Source organism: Schistocerca americana, chromosome 3, assembly GCF_021461395.2.
Source record: "Schistocerca americana isolate TAMUIC-IGC-003095 chromosome 3, iqSchAmer2.1, whole genome shotgun sequence".
Lineage (NCBI taxonomy): Eukaryota > Metazoa > Arthropoda > Insecta > Orthoptera > Acrididae > Schistocerca > Schistocerca americana.
Window position 1 is genome coordinate 573850980 of NC_060121.1, and position 20287 is coordinate 573871266.

At 41.3% G+C, this 20287-nt stretch overlaps 1 protein-coding gene across 1 annotated transcript in view; it reads left to right on the top strand.

Annotated features, from left to right (window-relative positions):
* The window catches only part of LOC124606232 (fatty acyl-CoA hydrolase precursor, medium chain-like), a 97260-nt gene extending 81755 nt beyond the window's left edge, over window positions 1-15505 (top strand). Inside the window, exons 9-10 of the mRNA XM_047138208.1 lie at window positions 4873-5005; window positions 15283-15505. Of these exons, the coding sequence (XP_046994164.1) occupies window positions 4873-5005; window positions 15283-15505 (356 nt within the window). The remainder of the gene's footprint in view (window positions 1-4872; window positions 5006-15282) is intronic.
* Window positions 15506-20287: the final 4782 nt, after the last annotated feature.

The following is a 20287-nucleotide window of genomic DNA, read 5'->3' on the forward strand; positions in this document are numbered from 1 at the left end:
GTCTGTGTTCAAGGGAAACCATACTAATATTTAGGATGATGGAAGTCTGCTCGCTGCATGTCCGCTGACAACTTGTCAAGTTGTGGCCAGAAGCACTGCTGCACAGGGAACCTTTTCCGGTGAGAAAAGCCGATGTGTGGCCAACCTCTGCCCTTGGCCAACGGACTGCAACCTTTCTGCAGTCGAACTGAGGGTGGTGCGTCCTCGCGGCCTCCTAGCCATCTAGACGTCATCGGCTACCGTACCTGTCGACCGCTGGTGCGTGACCGGTGCCGTTGCTGCTCGGCATCTAACATACAGTGTCGGCTATCGCAACCAGCACACTACATGCCACAGGTAAGCCTGTGGGTGCATAGCCGGTCAAGATCCGGAGGTTGTGAGCGGGCTGCACTCGTTTCTCCACCTGCTCGTGTACCACACGGCTGCTAAATCCGTCCACGACCATGGGTAGCGGACGTCAAGAGCGCCATCGACATAGCGCCGGCATGCGTGCTGGATGGCCTGGAGAATGGCCGTCGCGGTGTACATTGATGCTGGGAACAAACACACGTTTATGCTACTTCTGTTTCACTGCGCGGCCGAATAACTTCCTAACAGCCTTAAAAAAAATACTGATAGTAAACGTGAAATCCGTGATGCAATAACAGATCGGTGTGTCTGGAATGAATACATAACAACACCTCACTACTACAGTCTTATATTTGTCCGTCTTTTTTTTGCGAACAACCCTTAGTTTTCAATGCTGTCCCTCTTAGACTCACATTCATATCAGTTTCACAAGTACTGGGTTCCCTGGACCATGAAGCTGGATATCAGCTCAGACGTTCTTTCAAGTACACATGTAATAACTTTTTTCACAATTATTAATAAATAAATTCTTGCCTCTTGCCTTCCCTCTTCCATCACTCAATGACAATCTGAGATTCATTATCCCAGGTTTTCATTTGAAATTTAATACTTTACCACAGAATAAAAAAATAATATGTGAATGGATCATTATCGCGTCAAGATTGCTGCACTGCCGGCTTAAAACAGAATGCTGAAATATCTACAGACAAAAGTTGGTATTAATTCCTCTATCAATGGAAAGCATACAACTTCCATCGTCATATGTCAGGGAAACGATGTAGCCAAAAATTCTACAAAATTGTCCTCCTGATTACGGAAAGGATCGATGACTTGTATTGAGATACACGTACACCAGTCTCATGTGGCAATAAAACGCACCAGCACGAAAATGTAGTTTCAAATTTCGCGTTTAAAAAACGTTTCATGCAGGAAGATCGTGCAGCGATACCATCAACAGCACAAACTCCCGTGTGGAGGACACAGAAATGGCCATCTCTAGCGCTGAAAAGCAACCTAAAGAGCTGAACAAATTTAATTCAAGTCAAGATGAAATCCAAATTCGGTTTCAGAGAGAGTACTCCTCCACACTGCCCTTATACTCAGCATGCATTTATTGTGAATCTCTGGCCCAGCAGAAAGTCCCAAGCGACTGGAAAATGGCGCAGTGATTCCCGCACGCAGGGGTATAAACGATAACTATTTACAACGTACCATAGTAGTGTAGTGGAAGTCGAGACTCACAGTATAATGCAAGACACATGCAGGCTGGGGAACTGCCTCAAAGTGGCCTAGAATAGCCACCTAAGCTACAGCGCACATGCGCAGAAAAGGTTTTCCAGAATCCTTTTGCTTTCCTTCGTCACCGACTTGGTTAGTTATTTCGATAACATCATTAATTTAAACTTTTTCGTGAGGGAAATGAATGAAAAAATCTTTCAGTACACGTTATGCAACAATTAATTAGTGTAAAATTCGATTCAAAATTAACCTGTGTAAGCCTGGTGGTTTGTGCTGTTAAAATTCACGATAATTTTTAAATGAAATTTAAACAAACAACAGTTTTACACTTTGTAAATGCAAAAACAAGGGGTTTTAATATTCAAGGACGAATTTAGCCAAAATCTCGGGCGATGCTCATGTGGCGTAGCTTGGATGTCTTCTGTAGGCCAGTTTGAAGCGGTTTCCCGGCTTCATAGACCACATGTACCCCATATCAATTTGTTCGTTTCTACAGCATCTACTCCAGAGTCACAAACGTACATTTCGTTTAAGGACCACGAAGAAAAGAGAAATCGAGGCTCGTTCGAAAGCATATAGACTGTCTTTTCTCTCGCTCCTTTTGCGAGTGGAATGTTGTAGAGAATGAGGGGAAACCACAAATGTCAATAATTACCTGCCAGTATCCTTGCTTACAGCATTTTCAAAAATCTTTGAGAAGATAATGTACTCAAGAGTGGTTAGCCATCTCAACAGTAATGGGATACTTAATAAATCACAGTTCGGATATCAGAAATGCTGTTCCCTGAGATGGCAATATACAATTTCACTGTCCACATATTAGTCTTTAAATAGTAAAATGTCACCGTTATGAATATTCTGAGACTTATCCAAAGCATTTGACTGTGTGAACTATGACATTATGTTAGAGAAATTACAATTCTATGGTATAAATGGGATATCATATGCGTGGTTTGAGTCATATCTACAGAACAGGAAGCAAAAAGTCTCTGTATATGCTTCAAGTGATTAAGAGGAGTTTGACACTTCATCTAATGGGGTGAAATTACATTAGGTGTTCCACAAGGTTCGATCATGGGTCCTCTCCTGTTCTTGATATACGCGAATGATCTCCCTTCTTATGTGAAACAAGATGCTGAACTGACCCTGTTTGCTGATCATACAAGCATAAGTATTAACCCAGTAATAGAAAGTCCGATAGAAAATGGTACAAATAAGGTCTTTGGAAAAGTTATTAGTTGTTTGCTGCGAGTGGGCTTGCTCTGAACTTTGAAAAAACACAGTACATCCAATTTTCTGCTGCAAAAAGTATAATTCCTTCAATAAACATAACACATCAAAAGAAGTTAGTAGCCAGGGTACAGCATACTAAGTTTTTGGGAGTACATATAGATGAGAACCTTAATTGAAAAATTCATATTTTGGATCTCCTAAAGCGACTAGGTTCAACAACTTTTGCAATCAGAATAATTACCAATTCTGAGGATGTAGAAATTAGTAAGCTAACATACTTTGCATACTTCCACTCTCTGATGTCATATGGAACAACATTCTGAGGCAACTCAACACTTAGGCAAAAGGTATACACTGCTCAAAAGAAAGCAGTTAGAATAATGTGTGGGGTTCATAGTCGCACATCTTGTAGGCATTTGTTTAAAAGGTTAGGAATTCTTACAACTGCTTCACAGTACATTTACTCAGTAATGAAATTTTTTCTCAACAACATGGACCAGTTTGAAATCAACAGCGACATTCATGATTACAATACCAAAAAAAAGAAGACCTACACTATCCTTTACTAAACCTATCTTTGGCACAGAAAGGGGTAAAATATGCTGCTATAAAAGTTTTTGGTAAATTACCAGATGAAATAAAATGTATAGCAGACAGTAGTAATAGTTTCAAAAACAAATTGAAATCATACCTCCTTCACAACTCCTTCTATACCATAGATGAATTCTTGAATATGACTAAATAAATCTGGACATATAATATATGCATTTTGTGCCATTTTAGATATATAATATATAGATAGATAGTGTGAATTTCTTGGCATTTGACATATTCCACATCATAACGATTTTTCCGTGCTGTTGATCAATGGAAAACGTAACTAAGTAACTAATTAACAGTGGTGCAAGGTAACCTCCGCGACGCGCTATATATGTGTACTCATGTAGGTAACTGCCATGGATTTCTCTCGATTGAGAAAACAAGCCTCTGACTTAGTCTTTCTGCTGCTGTTGACTGTACCGTTCACGTGAAAAAATTAAATTGATATGAACTGTTTTTGTTTCGGAATAATTTAATTTATAGTGCATTTTTCAGTTTTTCTGGCTATACTATATCGCGCTAAAACCCATGGATTACACTTCTGGACCTGTGAGAAGGATTTAAAACGGAAAATCTTTGCCATTTTCAAAGTGAATCTGTTAGCTCACCTAAGAAATCCTGATCCCTACCTTATAATAGAGGTTTCAGAACATATTGAATTAGTAGCTGAAATTGTCGTCGATCAAAGAATGGTCAGAAAACCACAGAGCTTTACTTCTTGGTGATCATAAGGGCATGCCTTCCTCAGTCTTGAACCAACTTAACCAGCGAGTTGTAAGAGATAATACATTTATCTCTGACGTCCAATCACTGTGTAGCTTCAATTTTCCACATAATATAGAAATGAGATGAATTGGCACATAAATCCTAAGAACGACTGAGAACTGCACCGGAAACAATCGATTTGTCGTCTGATACTTGCGGAATCAGCCTGCGAGTAGCAGTCTTGTTGAACTGTTTATTAAAAAACCAGTTATGAATATAAATCCCTTCAAAAATGCTCAGTTTGCAATGTATGAATATAAATCCCTCCAAAAATGCTCAGTTTGCAATGTAATGAGTATGGTGTGATACGGCTAATCCAGATAACTAATAGGAGAGTACCAATAATGACCACGAAACTTGGGGCCCAGTTTGTAGGTATGCTGCAATGCGCTAAATGGGTAACCATAAGAACAGAATTTGTATATAAATTTACGTCTGTACTCCTCAAGTCACAGTACAGTGCCTGGTGTGTGACCTTAACTTTTATTTGTCGTAAAAGAACTTCTTTATAGTCACATCTTTGAATTCCATGTAATCATCTTTCTAGAGTTTGTTAGTGGAACTAGACCAAGAACAAATCTTAAATGTAATAATGTCTGCAAAAGAGTATTATGTAAAACCTGTACTTTCATATTCTCATCTTCATTAGTCTCTCTATGAGAATAAGAAAAACAACCATTTTTTCAGGCGTCATACATGGCGGAGAACTGCCGTCTCTCTTTGTGCGGAAGGATACTGAGTATAATTTGGATCCCGAGTCCGAGGAGGACCGAGTACGGAGAAACGTGTTACGTCTCTGGACCAACTTTGCAAAATACGGGTACGTGTCTATGAAATAAATGTAGACTAAGGAGCAATCTTTAATTCTGCTCCTTTTTTTCTGTGCTTAATATTGTTCGCGTGTTTCTGCCGCTTTCGGGTGAATGTTATGTTCAATCTTGGTAGTTGTAATAAGTATACCTCTGGCGTTTTTGGTTCGTTTTCCCATGATTTCTTTGAATTATTCACACAACAGCAGTTACTTCCTACTGTAATCATTTCATTTTCCTTTTGAGACGATGACTCTTTTACAATGCCCTATATGCCTATGAGGCTTTGAGTTTCAATTTCTTGACTGCAGATGAACATCAGAAATAAAAAAAAAAATCTTGCATAGTTCGTTTTACTTCTCTTAATATCCTTTTAACCACATACAATTATTAGGTACAGGCTCCTGTGTAATGGAGGTTAGTCTGCATTCTCAATGCAGTTCAGTAGAATGCACCTAGTCTCCAATCGTCAACGGGAACTGCGGCGTTTGTACACTGTTCGGACTGCGACCACGCCTGGTAAGGTAACGTAACTTTAAGCACACGTCATGTGTATAGTGTCCTTTGATGGCAAAAATTTTCCGACAAGAGCACGGGAAGCTGATCGCCTAACTGCAGTACATCACAGCGACTACTTCCAAACATACTGTCACTATATCAAGTACAGAACAATGAATAGGGGCATCGTAGAGATTTGCTGCCACCAATTATGGTTCGTAGGTGTGGCGTTGTTCAAAGAACGAGGTGCTGCGGCAAAGTTGGTACCTCGCGACGAAAACACAAGTAAACATAGTCGTCGCCAGAAGCAACGAGGAATGAGAGACGATGGCGTAGACACGCCCAGAAGAGTTTCCACACGCCACGACATCAGCTCGCTTACCAACGGCAGAGCGAAGTGCCGCTGAGCCCAGTCAACAATCATCACCGAATATGACAGCATGGTCTTTCTACCGAGCCATCAGTGCAACAATTGTGTTAGACGGTACTCTGCATAAATTTTCAATTGTACACTGTGAGAAGAGACTACTATCTTACTCTGTATCAAGTGATACAGATGTTCTGTGACAGTAGTAAATACTCACGACATTGCTGTGCACATGGATGGTAACAAAGCTAATTTTTTTTTATTTTGTTCAATTCGAAAAAAAAGTGATCTAACATTTTGTATGTTGCACTATCAAATCGGCCTCCTACAACAGTAAAGCTAAAAGCCCACCACTGTACTGACGAGTGTTGTTTCGTCTAGTACAAGAGTAGGTATTCTGAAGAGAATCAGACAGAGCTGCGTGGTGTTTTTAAAAGACAAGTAGAATGACTGGGTCGAATGAACAGTACGTAACCATGTCCACACGACAAATAATGTCTTGTGTAACAGAGATAGAACAGAACTTGGACCAATAGCGTCGAGTTCTCTCAGTCGGAGAGTTCAGGATTTTGTTGTCATCTGATAATCACCCTAGAGGAGTGAGGAGACGTGTAATCCCCGGCACATCAGTAAGGTGGCTCACTATATCACGATGTCAGCCGCCTATCAAAGCGAGGGAAACCTGGGAGCTGTGTCCTTTGGAGACATATCGTTCAGCCAGAAATTCATTTAAGGCGATGTATATCAGCTCGCCATGTCCATCTCGTTAACATTTTTCTCCAGGGAACCAGAACGAACTGAATGTAATACCATACTGTATCTTCTGACGTGAATCCGATTGACAAAACTTGGAAAAACTTAAGACTTGCAGGAATTCGCGCAAGAACCTTCTTCGAGTAATGGATGACCTCGGTAGAGCCGCAACCGAAAGAGAGGGACAGGCATCAAAAGTCACGTCTCGACCACCTTGTGGACAGCATACCATGGTGTACCTAAGCATATCCCAAGAACGTTTTGAGACCTGATTATAAAAAGAAAAAAAAAACAGAGAAAAGTTATAATAGTGGTTTTAATGCTTCAGGTGTTCTTCATCCCCCCTCCCACCGCCACCACATGAGGAAAACGCTCACAACGTTCATTTAACCAAGTAAAACTGCCAGAAAAGCCCTTCTTGGGGATGTCACATTGGCTTCGAGGTCGGTTATGTCTTTAACACGTTAACATTTCTTGTGAATTTCTGACTATCGGTTTGTGATAGTTTCCTATTAATAACACCAGTTCTCGTAAAGCATGATGATTTTTTACAGAAACGAACTGTCCGCGGTTTGTATTTCAATCCAGTCGTGGGAGGCATCCACGCGTCGTTGGTTTTGTACGGGGACAACGTGTGTGCGAAAATCTTTGCATACACTTTTATCTTCTTCAAAATATCCTGGAGAATTCTTGAGCGCTTGATTTAGATATGTTTCCCCATTGAGACTGGTGACATAACAATGCTGACACACTACGACCCCAAATACACAGCCGGCCGCTGTGGCCGAGGGGTCCTAGGCGCTTCAATCCGGAACCGCGCTGCTGCTACTGTCGCAGGCTCGAATCCTGCCTCGGGCATGGATGTGTGTGATGTCCTTAGGTTAGTTAGGTTTAATTAGTTCTAAGTTCTAGGGGACTGATGACCTCAGACGTTAAGTCCCACAGTGCTTAGAGCCATTTGAACCATTTTGAACCTAATCCACAACTTCATACCACCTACTCATAAATGACTACTATAAACCATCTCTTACTTTCCTTATTTGAAGCTGGATCGTAGTTATCTGCGCTAACGTCTCGTATACCTCTACTTCTACATGATTACTCTGCAAATCACACTTCACAATAATACTCTATTATTCCAATCTCGAAATACACGCGTAAAAATGGTGAACACAATTATCTTTCTGTGAGAGCTCCGATTTTCCTTATTACATTATCATGATCGGTTTTCCCTATGCAGGTTGGCGTCAGAATCACAAGAGGAGGAGGTATACTTGGAAAAGGCCGGATGATACGGGAAAATCTCAGTTACATTACATCATGGTGAGACAGAGATTTCGAAATCAGGTACAGGATTGTAAGGCGTACCCAGGAGCAGATATAGACTCAGATCACAATGTAGTACTGATGAAGAGTAGACTGAGATTTAAGACATTAGTCAGAAAGAATCTATACGCAAAGAAGTGTGATACGGAAGTACTAAGAAATGACGATACGCTTAAAGTTCTCTACGGCTGTAAATACAGGAGTAAGAAATAGCTCTGTAGGCAGTACCGTTGAAGAGGGATGGAAATCTCTAAAAAGAGTCATCACAGAAGTCAGAAAGAAAAAACGTAGGTACAAAGAAGGTAACTGCTAAGAAACCATCGGTAACAGAAGAATTACTCCACTTGATCGATGAAAGGAGGAAGTACAGATATGTTCCGGGGGACTCAGGAATACAGAAATGCAAGTCGCTGAGGAATAAAATAAATACGAAGTGCAGGGAAGCTAAGAAGAAATGGCTGCATGATAAATGTGAAGCAATCGAAAAAGGAACGATTGTCGGAAAGAAAGACTCAGCATACAGGATAGTCAAAACAACCTTCGGTGACACTAAAAGCGCGGATGTTAATATTAATAGTGCAACGGAAATTCCACTGCTAAATGTGGAGAAGAGAGCGAATAGGTGGAAAGAATACATTGAATGCCTCTATAAGGCGGAAGATTTGTCTGATGTGATAGAACAAGAAACAGGAGTCAATTTAGAAGATATAGGGGTTCCAGTACTAGAATCAGAATTTAAAGAGCTTTGGAGGATTTGAGATCAAATAAGGCAGAAGGGATAGATAACATTCCGTCACAGTTTCTAAAATCATTGGGGGAAGTGGCAACTAAACGAATATTCTCTTTGGTCTGTAGAATGTATGAGTCTGGCGACATACCATCTGATTCTCGGAAAAATATTCACACAGTTCCGAAGCTGACAAGTGCGAGAAATATCGGACAATCAACTTAACAGCTCATGCATCCAAGTTGCTGACAAGAATAATATACAGAAGAATGGAAAAGATAATTGAACATGTGTTAGGCGACGATCAGTTTGGCTTTAGAAATCGTAAAGGTGGGGCAGAGACAATTCTGACGTCGCGGTTGATAACGGAAGCAAGACTAAAGAAAAATCAAGACAGGTTCATAGGATTTGTCGATCTGGAAAAAGCTTTGGAGGGTGTAAAATGGTGCAAGATGTTCGAAATTCTGAGACAAATAGGGGTAAGTTTTAGGGAGAGACGGGTAATATACAATATATACAAGAGCCATGATGGATTAACAAGAGTGGGCCACAAAGAAGGAAGTGCTCGGATTAAAGAGGGTTTAAGACAGGTATGTAATCTTTCCCCCCTACTGTTCAATCTGTGCATCGGTACATCGAAGAAGCAATGATGGAAATAAAAGAAAGGTTCAGGAGTGGAATTAAAATTCAAGGTGAAAGGATATCAAGGAAGCGATTCACTGACAACATTGCTATACTGAGTGAAAGTGAAAAATAATCGCATGGTCTGCTGAACGGAATTAACAATCTAATGAGTACAGAATATGGATTGAGTGTAAAATTTAAGAAAGACGAAAGTAATGAGAAGTACTAGAAATGAGAACAGTGAGAAAAGTAACATCAGGATTGATGGTCATGAAGTAGATAAAGTTAAGGAATTCAGCTGCCTAGGTAGTAAAATAGACATGGACGGAGCAAGGAGGATATCAAAAGCAGACTAGCAAATGGCAAAAAGTACATTCCTGGCCAGAAGAATTTTACAAGTATCAACCATAGGCCTTAATTTGAGGAAGAAATATCTGAGAACGTCCGTGTGGAGTACAGCATTGTGTGGTAGTGAAAGATGGGCTGTGGGACAACCGGAACAGAAGAGAATCGAAGGATTTGAGATGTGGTGCTACAGACAAATGTTGGAAATTAGGTGGACTGATAAGGTAAGGAATGAGGACGTTCTGCACAGAATCGGAGAGGAAAGGAATATGTGGAAAACACTGAACGGAACTGACAGTATGATAGGACATCTGTTAAGACATGAGGGTTGACTTCCATGGTACTAGAGGGAGCTGTAGAGGGCTAAAAGTGTAGAGGAAGACAGAGACTGGAATACATCCAGCCAATAATTGAGGGCGTAGGTTGCAAATGCTATTCTGTGATGAAGGGGCTAGCACAGAAGAGGAATTCATGGAGGGCCACATCAAACCAGCCAGAAGACTGATGACCCTCATCCCCCCCCCAAAAAAAAGGGGGGGAGGGGTTTGGCGTCAACAAAATGTTTCCGCATTCTCAGGAGAAAGTTGGTGATGGAAAGTTTGTGAGAAGATTCCGCCACAACGAAAAACTCCTTTGTTTTAATGATATCCACCAAAATCCTGTATCATGTCCGTGACACTCTCTCGCCCATATAATAATGCAAAATGTGCTGCTCTTCTTTGAACATTAATCTTATCTGGTAGGGATCCCAGTTCACGCAGCAATACTCCAAAAGACGACGGATAATAGTAGTGCAAGCAGTTTCTTTAAAAATCTGTACGTTTCTGCCAATAAAACGGTCTTTGGTTTGCTTTCCCTACAAAATTTTCTCTGTTTTCTTTCCAGTTCCGCTTGTTCGTAATTGTGGTTCCTAAGTGTTTGGTTAAATTTACTGCCTTTAGAATTTACTGATTTATCGTGTAACTTAAGTTTAACAGATTCTTTTGAGAACTCATGTGGTTGACCACACGCTTTTCATTATTTAGGAACAATTGCCAATATATTCGCAGTACAGATATCTTTTCTAAATCGATTTGCAATTTGTTTTGATCTTCTGGTGAGTTTACTGGACGATAAACGACATCATCATTTGGAAACAACCTAAGACGGCTGCTCACTTGCCTCCTATATCGTTTAGGTAGGTAAGGAACAGCAGACGGCCTATAACAATAACTTGCTGAACGCCAGATATCACTTCTGTTTTACTCGATGATTTTCCGCCAATTACTGCGAACTTTGACCTCTCTGGCAGGAAATCACGAATCCAGAAACATAACCTAAACGATATTCCATAAACTTGAGATTACACTACAAGCCACTTGGGTGGTACAGTGTCAAACGCATTCTGGAAATCTAGAAATACGGGATCAGTTTTAAATCCGTTGCCGATAGCTCTCTACACTTCGTGCGAGTAAATGCCTAGTTGTGTTTCACAAGAATGTTTTTTTTTTCTAAATCAGTGTTCACTATGTGTTAGTAGACCGTTCGCTTCTAGGTAATTTATAACGCTCTAACACAATACCTGTTCCAAAAGAAATCCTGTTGCATATGACTTGAATGATACGGGCCTGAAATTTAGCGGATTACGTCTGCCACCTTTCTTGAATATTGGTGTGTCCTGAGTAACCTTCCAGTCTTTGGGTGTGGATCTTCCGTCTAACGAGCAGTTGTGTATGATTGTTAAGTATGGAGCTTTGTATCACCATACTCTGAAAGGAACCTAACTAGTATGCAGTCTAGATTGGAAGGCCTCCTTTTGTTACGTGATTTAAGTTGCTTCACTACTCCGAGGTTATCTACTTCTAAGTTTACCATGGTGGCAGCTGCTCTTAATTCGAATTCCGGAATGTTTACTTCTTTGGTGAAGGGATTTCGGAAGGTTGTGTTTAGTAACTCTGCTTTAGTAGTATTTCTGTCGATAGTATTTTCATTTCTATCGTGCAGAGAAGGCATTGATTGAGTCTTTCCACTAGCATACTTTACATACTGCCAGAATCTCATTTAATTTTCTCCCAGGTTTCGTGACAAAGTTTCTTTGTGGAAACTATTAATAGCGTCTCGGATTGAAGATCGCGCTAAATTTCGAACTTATGTAACAGATCGCCAATATTGGAGATTTTGGGTTCGTCTAAATTTGTCATGCTTTTCTCGTTGCTTCTGCAACAGTGTTCTGACCCGTTTTTTGAACAAAAATATAGAGGGTGAAGTCACCAGTAACTAAATGAGTCGTGTACGTGTTCGAAATGAAAGTCTTGTTTGAACCTTTCAGCAGTTGTGTTATCTGAATTGGGAGGTCGGTGGAAGAAACCATTATTATTTTCTTCTGGGTACCAAGAATGACCTCTGCCCGAACTAACTCATAGAAGCCATGTCCTTCAATTTTGCTACAAGACAAATTACTTCTAACGGCAACAAACACGCCACCACCAAATGTGTTTAGCCTGTCCTTTCTGAACACCGTTAGGTATTTCGCAAAAATTTCGGCTGAACTTATCTCCGGCTTTAGCCAGCTTTTGCTGATTTCTGTTAGCGTTTGAAGCCCTAGTACTTTCCCAGCACAGCTACGACAATTTACAACTGTTATACCGAAGGTTCCTGTATCTACGTTCATCCTGTGTTCGGCCTGCAACCTTGGAGACTGAAGCGCTTTTGGTGTTTTCCCGAGAATCGCTAACCTAAAAAACCGCCCACTGCACACCACAGAGACACAGCTACCGGTGTAACCATCTCCTGCGTGTAGTTGACACCTGACTTATTCAGGGGAATACGAAAACCAACTATCTTTTGGCGCAAGTCGATGAATCTGCAGTCTACACGGTCGCAGAACCGTCTGAGTATCTGATTTAGGTCCTACACTCTGTTCTGTACCAGAGGTCGGCAATCGATCCTGTCGACTATGCTACAAATAGTGAGCACTGCTTTCATCTCTGAAGCAAGACCGGCATCCTTCACAACTTTTGCTAGCTTCTCGAAACCGGAGAGAACATCTTCCGATCCAAAGCGACACACATCATTGGTACCAACATGAGCCCCAATCTGCAATTGGCTGCATCCTGTGCTCTTCATGGCATCCGGAAGGACCCGTTCCATGTCTGGAATGACTCCACTCGCTATACACAAGGAGCACACATTGACTTTCTCCCCCTCTTTGGCAGCCAAGTCCCTAAGTGACCCGATAATGCGCCTAGTATTGGAGATGCCAATTACAAACAACCCAACCTTAGGTGACTACCCGGATCTTGCTGGTTGAGAGGTTTCCTCTGGAACAGGACAAGTGACTGCGTCTGGCTGACGGCAGTGTCAGCCACGTACGGCACCCAGAACCCTTTTGTCAGACTAACGGGGAGGCCTTACGTGCAGCCCACTGGGATGTATTTCTCCACCTGCAACGTCCCGAGGCAAACCCCCATCGACCATACGTGAGAGGCCAACCTCAGTGCGAGCAGTAACTGGGCTGGCCACCGGTGCTGACCGATCGGCGAACTGAGAAGTGGTGGACGTCCGTTGGATCTCCACAGCCGGCCCACAGTAGTGACACCCGTCCACTGCAGCTTCAAGCTGTGAGCTGTGTAACCGAAACCGTCACAGCCTGGAGCGGGGAGCGAAGTGTCGCCAGCTCGGCTCGCGTCCGCACACAACTGTCACAGACCCTGTCCGAACTAAAGACCGTGGAAAACTGCACTACACAGCCAAACAAAGGTCAGTCGACACGAGATGCGGAAATCCACTGTAGGCACAGAAGAAAACTCAAGAACTGTGACTAAAAAATTAGATTGATTAGATTAGTGGGTGAGAGTAAATATTTCGCGGCTGATTAGGAACTTGTAATACGTCACAAAATTGGTTTACTTTCCAATACAAAAGAAAATGCGAGAACTGTGTCTATTAAATATTAAATTAACACGCAAAAACTCGAGAAACTAAACTGCGAATGCACAATTCGCTCCTGGTTAGGAACTCGTAAAATTTCACAACCTCTGTTACTTCCCCGATGCTGCTAGTGTCTTAGACGGCTGTTGCTGCCTGACCCTACGGGAATAAAATCAGTCTCAGAACGTTTTGGACGGAAATGTATTACAGTACATGAGCAACAAGGGTGACTTGTTCTCTTCCTCCACTCGTGTGTCCCTCAGAAGACCAGCGATCATTCAGTTGACCCCGCGCATTATCAGCGCGTGGCTCTAGGATACAGCACGCGGCCGCGGCTCCTGTTGCCGACTGCGTGCAGAACGGGGAAGTGTTCAGTGCGGTTTTCAGGTTAGGCTTTTTAGTTAATAGCTATTCGCTTGACGGGTCTTGTCCCGGTAGAACATCCCTCCAATGTGTTGCAAGTACTTGTCGGTTTTTAACGCTACCCTGTCCGCCCTCGGTAGCTGCGTGGTCGGCGCGAAAGACTGTCAATCCTAAGGGCCCGGGTTCGATTCACAGCTTGGTCGGAGATTTTCTCCGCTCAGGGACTGGGCATTGTGTTGTTCTAATCCTCATCATTTCATCCCCATCGACGCGCAAGTCGCCGAAGTGGCGTCAGATCGAAAGAATTGCACCAGGCGAACGGTCTAACCAGCGGAAGCCCTAGTCACAAGACGCTTTTTAACGCAAGCCTCAAATTAGGTCTTAAGAGTTTTTCATTATTTTTCACATTATCAATGGATCACTACAGTATAATCTGTTTAGGATCCATTCACCATACTGGATTAGAATTCTGCTGTGTTGTTCCATGACATTCCGCGTTTTAACGGTGGTTTGTTCTGACGGACAACGAATGTTGAGTACAAAGTTCTGAGCTTACTATATCTAATGTTTAATTATGTGAGTAGAAATATTTTAATATTCTTATGTAAAAGTTTCTCGTAGTTTTTCAAAAAATTTTAAATCTTAAAACACTTTTTCAAAATTATATCAATAGAAATCTCAGGGTTGTTGTCTTTCTGGAATTATTGTTATATAGACGTTAACCTGAAGACGTGGCTTTTAGTGCCACGAAACTTGTAATGATCTAAAGATAAAGGAGCAAATACAGCTGAAGCGACTGATTAATACCAAAGATGATTACTCGCAGCTGTGATTGCCCTATTCACAAGGTTGTCTGTTAAAAACATTAACTGTAATAACTGAAATTTTTGAAGAGAATATTGGGTTTAGAAATAAATGGAACACATGAGCTTCAATAGAAACTGGTGTGGAAAGAACGTTAAACTGGAGAAAATTAATCTGGAACATTCTGCCTATCGTGCCTATGAAACATCTTCTGTATCAGATAAATACATGACGAACAACGTAATTTCGTGTCAGTTTTTAATGAAAATGCTTGTGATTTCCCGCAAGGTATTTGCAATATGGATGGTTTACGAGTACTGAAATAAACAAATTCTCAGATGAAAATATGTCTGCAGAAATTATTTTACTTAATACAACGTAAATTTGAAAGCTGGAAGTACGAATTAAGATCAAAGCGACGATTCTGTAGAAATAGCAAGCAGTTTTCAGTTTATGGGACTGTGCAGAAGCAGAGTGTAAAATGTTGACAGCGAACTGTTAATGGACTCACTGTTGACATTAATTAAGGATAAAAAAAGTGCGACTGTCATTCTTGTGGTTTCCTCTTCCAGAAATCCCACTCCAGAAGCGGACCCTGTGGTGTGGGAGCCGTACGACCTGAGCAGCCGCAGCTACCTGCTGATGCAGGCCAACTTCTCGCTCGCACACGACAGACTTGGCGAGCGCATGGACTTCTGGAACGAGAACGTACCACTGTTACCGTACCCTGGCACCTACGTTTTCAACAGCACTGGCTCACACGACGCTGCACAAGATACAAAACAAGTTGTATAATATAATGCGTGGTTCGCCACAACCAAGATTTGTGCATTACCTGGTATATTTTATAATAAACTCAGTTCTTCATATTCAGTCTCTTGACAAATAGCAGTAGCAAATGGTAGGTTGAAATCCGCTGGTAGTGGCTTAATATTAATTAATTCCACGCATCACTGCAAATGAATATTTGGAAGTTAATGCTCTTGTTGCTAAACCCATACATGTGTACTTTTTATCCTCCAGCAAACACTGCTCTATGGAAAATACGTACTTGCCCTTAGACAAATATACAGACGAAGACGTATGTGACTCTGCGAGTTCTTAGTGGTTCTTCTTCCATTAAACTGATTTTAACAAAATAAAAATGTTTGTGGAGTTGTTATAAGTTTAAAAAAATGTAGAAGTATGTATGAGGTTTTCTATGTAGCACTGGCATACAGAAATAAAATACAAAGTGATACGACATATTTTTACTATCGTATTAATGTCAAACATCCTTTCCTATCCCCAGACGCTCGCAACACAGTAGACATTCAAGACCTACGAACTCTCATTATTCCTCTTTCGGCCGTGAAATGATGCAAAAGAATGCTGCTTTTGCCCAAAACTAACGACAAAAGTATAAACAGAAACAAGCCTAAGCTTTATATAACCTTAATACATTGCTGAAAACCTCTCAAAAACTGTTACGATTGTAACTTCAGTCTACATAGCTCCATATTGGGTGCAGTAGTAATGACACTCGTTAACAAGTCAAAATTTCACTGCCGGAGATTATTGAATTGACGCTCGGATTTCTTCTTGTTAGCACAACGGCATTCTAGTGCTATATTTATCTTCATTGTTACGCAATCAGAAAGTTATATTGTAGTAAAGGACCTTTTGCTTTGGTGATGATCTGAAGAAAAAGAGAGAGAGACAAAAAATTTACATGACCTTCTGGAAAATATTGGTCTGCAGTGTCACAGTATCTGTGGATTCGAAGGTCAGAGCAGTTGGTACTATGCTAGACGGCCAGCAGCGTACTTGTATGTCCAGTTGATAAATATGCAGAGAAGTCTCGGTGATTATGGAAACAGTAGCGTCGAGATTCATTCCCGGATGAGTGGATGACATGCTGTTATACCGATCAAGACGCCTTCCATTTCCAGAATTATTACTTTCGCTTACTATTCTTGTGCAATAATGAAACCGCGTCTCCAGCTGTGTGCTTGGAACCGAACACCCACTACCCTACTCCCTGCGGTGACCATGTGTGAAGCACAGAATTCATTTCCTACTAAAGGTGTGACTCTATCTTGTCTTCACCATCACAGTAATGACAGATTAACGACGGAACAGGGAAGCACAAAATTACCTAAATAAGACTGCAGGGTGAATTAAATATGTATATTTTGATAACGACTCAAAAACATATTAATAAGGAACCCCCACGGCTGAACAAGATAAAGGCACTGAAATGGGATGTAAAACTGCCGGGTTACGAGTAAGTTATTACTGTAGTGATAGACAACACTGGGTCATTCAAGAAAAACTACACACATAGGTAATCAGACGACGCTTGCATAATGAATAATTATTTGAGGGCGAATGGGAGCGTTACTGAGGGTCGCAGTAGAACGTGGAACATTATCGTAGCAATGGCGCGGAGGATTCAGAGATCCCGGTGCGATCGTAATTACGAGCTGGTATCGTAATTCTGGAAAATCTGACTGTCGTAACTACAGTCCGGTTAAAATTACTTTGCGACTGACGAATTGCAGTTGCCGAAGGGTAGTGTTGCCACCGTGCAGTTAGCTACGCTTTACAAAGCACTGTTCGTACCTACATAGAAGGCACCACAGCGAGTACCTGGCACTCGGGGAAGAACTATGACTGCATGGCGGCAGGCTCCTACCACTCGTCTCGTCGAAACGTCAGCCAGAAAGTAATCCTTAATCGGAGTACAGAGAGCAACAAGATCATAACTGTTTCTCCGAATAACCGGCATTCCACTATCGACCTCATAGTGGCTGTAGCACTGAGTTAAAATGTCTCACTATGTGTTGTTGTTGTTGTGGTCTTCAGTCCTGAGACTGGTTTGATGCAGCTCTAAATGCTACTCTACCCTGTGCAAGCTCCTTCATCTCCCAGTACCTACTGCAACCTATATCCTTCTGAATCTGCTTAGTGTATTCATCTCTTGGTCTCCCTCTACGATTTTTACCCTCCACGCTGCCCTCCAATGCTAAATTTGTGATCCCTTGATGCCTCAGGACATGTCCTACCAACCGATCCCTTCTTCTAGTCAAGTTGTGCCACGAACTTCTCTTCTCCCCAATCCTATTCATCACCTCCTCATTAGTTATGTGATCTACCCACCTAATCTTCAACATTCTTCTGTAGCACCACATTTCGAAACCTTCTATTCTCTTCTTGTCCAAACTACTTATTGTCCATGTTTCACTTCCATACATGGCTATACTCCATACAAATACTTTCAGAAACGACTTCCTGATACTTAAATCAATACTCGATGTTAACAAATTTCTCTTCATCAGAAACGCTTTCCTTGCCATTGCCAGTCTACATTTTATATTCTCTCTACTTCGACCATCATCAGTTATTTTGCTCCCCAAATAGCAAAACTCCTTTCCTACTTTAAGTGTCTCATTTCCTAATCTAATTCCCTCAGCATCACCCGACTTAATTCGACTACATTCCATTATCCTCGTTTTGCTTTTGTTGGTGTTCATCTTACATCTTCCTTTCAAGACACTATCCATCCCGTTCAACTGCTCTTCCAAGTCCTTTGCTGTCTCTGACAGACTTACAATGTCATCGGCGAACCTCAAAGTTTTTATTTCTTCTCCCTGGATTTAAATACCTACTCCGAATTTTTCTTTTGTTTCCTTTACTGCTTGCTCAATATACAGATTGAATAACATTGGGGAGAGGCTACAACCCTGTCTCACTCCCTTCCCAACCACTGCTTCCCTTTCATGCCCCTCCACTCTTATAACTGCCATCTGCTTTCTGTACAAATTGTAAATAGCCTTTCGCTCTCTGTATTTTATTCCTGCCACCTTCTGAATTTGAAAGAGAGTATTCCAGTCAACATTGTCAAAAGCTTTCTCTAAGTCTAGAAATGCTAGAAACGTAGGTTTGCCTTTCCTTAATCTTTCTTCTAAGATAAGTCGTAAGGTCCGTATTGCCTCACGTGTACCAACATTTCTACGGAATCTAAACTGATCTTCCTCGAGGTTAGCTTCTACCAGTTTTTCCATTCGTCTGTAAAGAATTCGCGTTAGTATTTTGCAGCTGTGACTTATTAAACTGATAGTTCGGTAATTTTCACATCTGTCAATACCTGCTTTCTTTGGGATTGAAATTATTATATTCTTCATGAAGTCCGAGGGTATTTCGCCTGTCTCATACATCTTGCTCACCAGATGGTAGAGTTTTGTCAGGATTGGCTCTCCCAAGGCCGTCAGTAGTTCTAATGGAATGTTGTCTACTCCCGGGGCCTTGTTTCAATTCAGGTCTTTCAGTGCTCTGTCAAACTCTTCACGCAGTATCATATCTCCCATTTCATCTTCATCTACATCCTCTTCTATTTCCATAATATTGTCCTCAAGTACATCGCCCTTGTATAGACCCTCTATATTCTACTTCCATCTTTCTGCTTTCCCTTCTTTGCCTAGAACTGGGTTTCAATCTGAGCTCTTGATATTCATACAAGTGGCTCTCTTTTCTCCAAATGTCTCTTTAATTTTCCTGTAGGCAGTATCTATCTTACCCCAAGTGAGATAAGTCTCACCATAAGGGGCTTAAAGGTAGCAAGCACCATGTGGTGTGGAGACCACTAGCAAAGGAAAAGCAAATAGACGCCAGGAAAACTCAGTTCCCAGTGAAGCAGAGCTCTTGCTGTGGAGATCATTTAAAAATTCTGGTTTTGAATACAACTGAAAATTACACAGAGGGCTCTACAGTTCATTGCTAACGTAACTGTGTTCATTTGCACAATTTTGAACAGGTTGCATAGTTGCTTAACGTTGTCAGACTGCTAACGGGCAGAATCGCATCTTAGGCACCGCTCTAGTATATTCATGCACGAAGAACCGTTCAAACATAGGGCAACCAATTCCATTACAACGGAAAAAATTACTGAGGTCTGCAATAACTGCAATTGCGACAAAAAAAATAACTATGGACAATACGCTTTACCATTGGTATCTGTTTGGTATACTTAGAAAGCCTCACAATGCACATTGAATCTCGAATCAAATTATGGCCGAAATTAATCATTGTAATTGATAGCTTCAGAGACTTGTTAATCTCAAAGTTAGTGCCGTTCTTACGTGGAGAATGTAGCATCACTGTCTGAAAAAAAAAAGCATTAGCTAACACAAGTACAAGTACGTGCTACAAAAAGTGAACTGTTTGATAATGTGGAACTCATTAGCAAGGAGGCATTTTTTTGTGTGCCGGAGTGGCGGCATTCGGTGAGGTGGTTGTACGGCGGTACTCAGTGCAGACAGCGAGACGTGGGTGGTCTTTGCGGGTACAGAAAATCGTAGTTATTTATTTATATTTTCATTTCCCTTAGAAATAAAGAGACCTGCAGTTGCTGAAACTGAAGATTAGTTATATGAAAAAGTCAAGTAGGGTATTACATCCGTACTGTGTGCAATATGATTGCTTGATCAGTGCAGTATGCGTGAAGTTACTACATGAAGAATTATGCAACAAACATTCGATAACCAGATTTTCTCTGGGAAAGTGGCGAAATCACTATTTTGTCTACATTTTATGTTG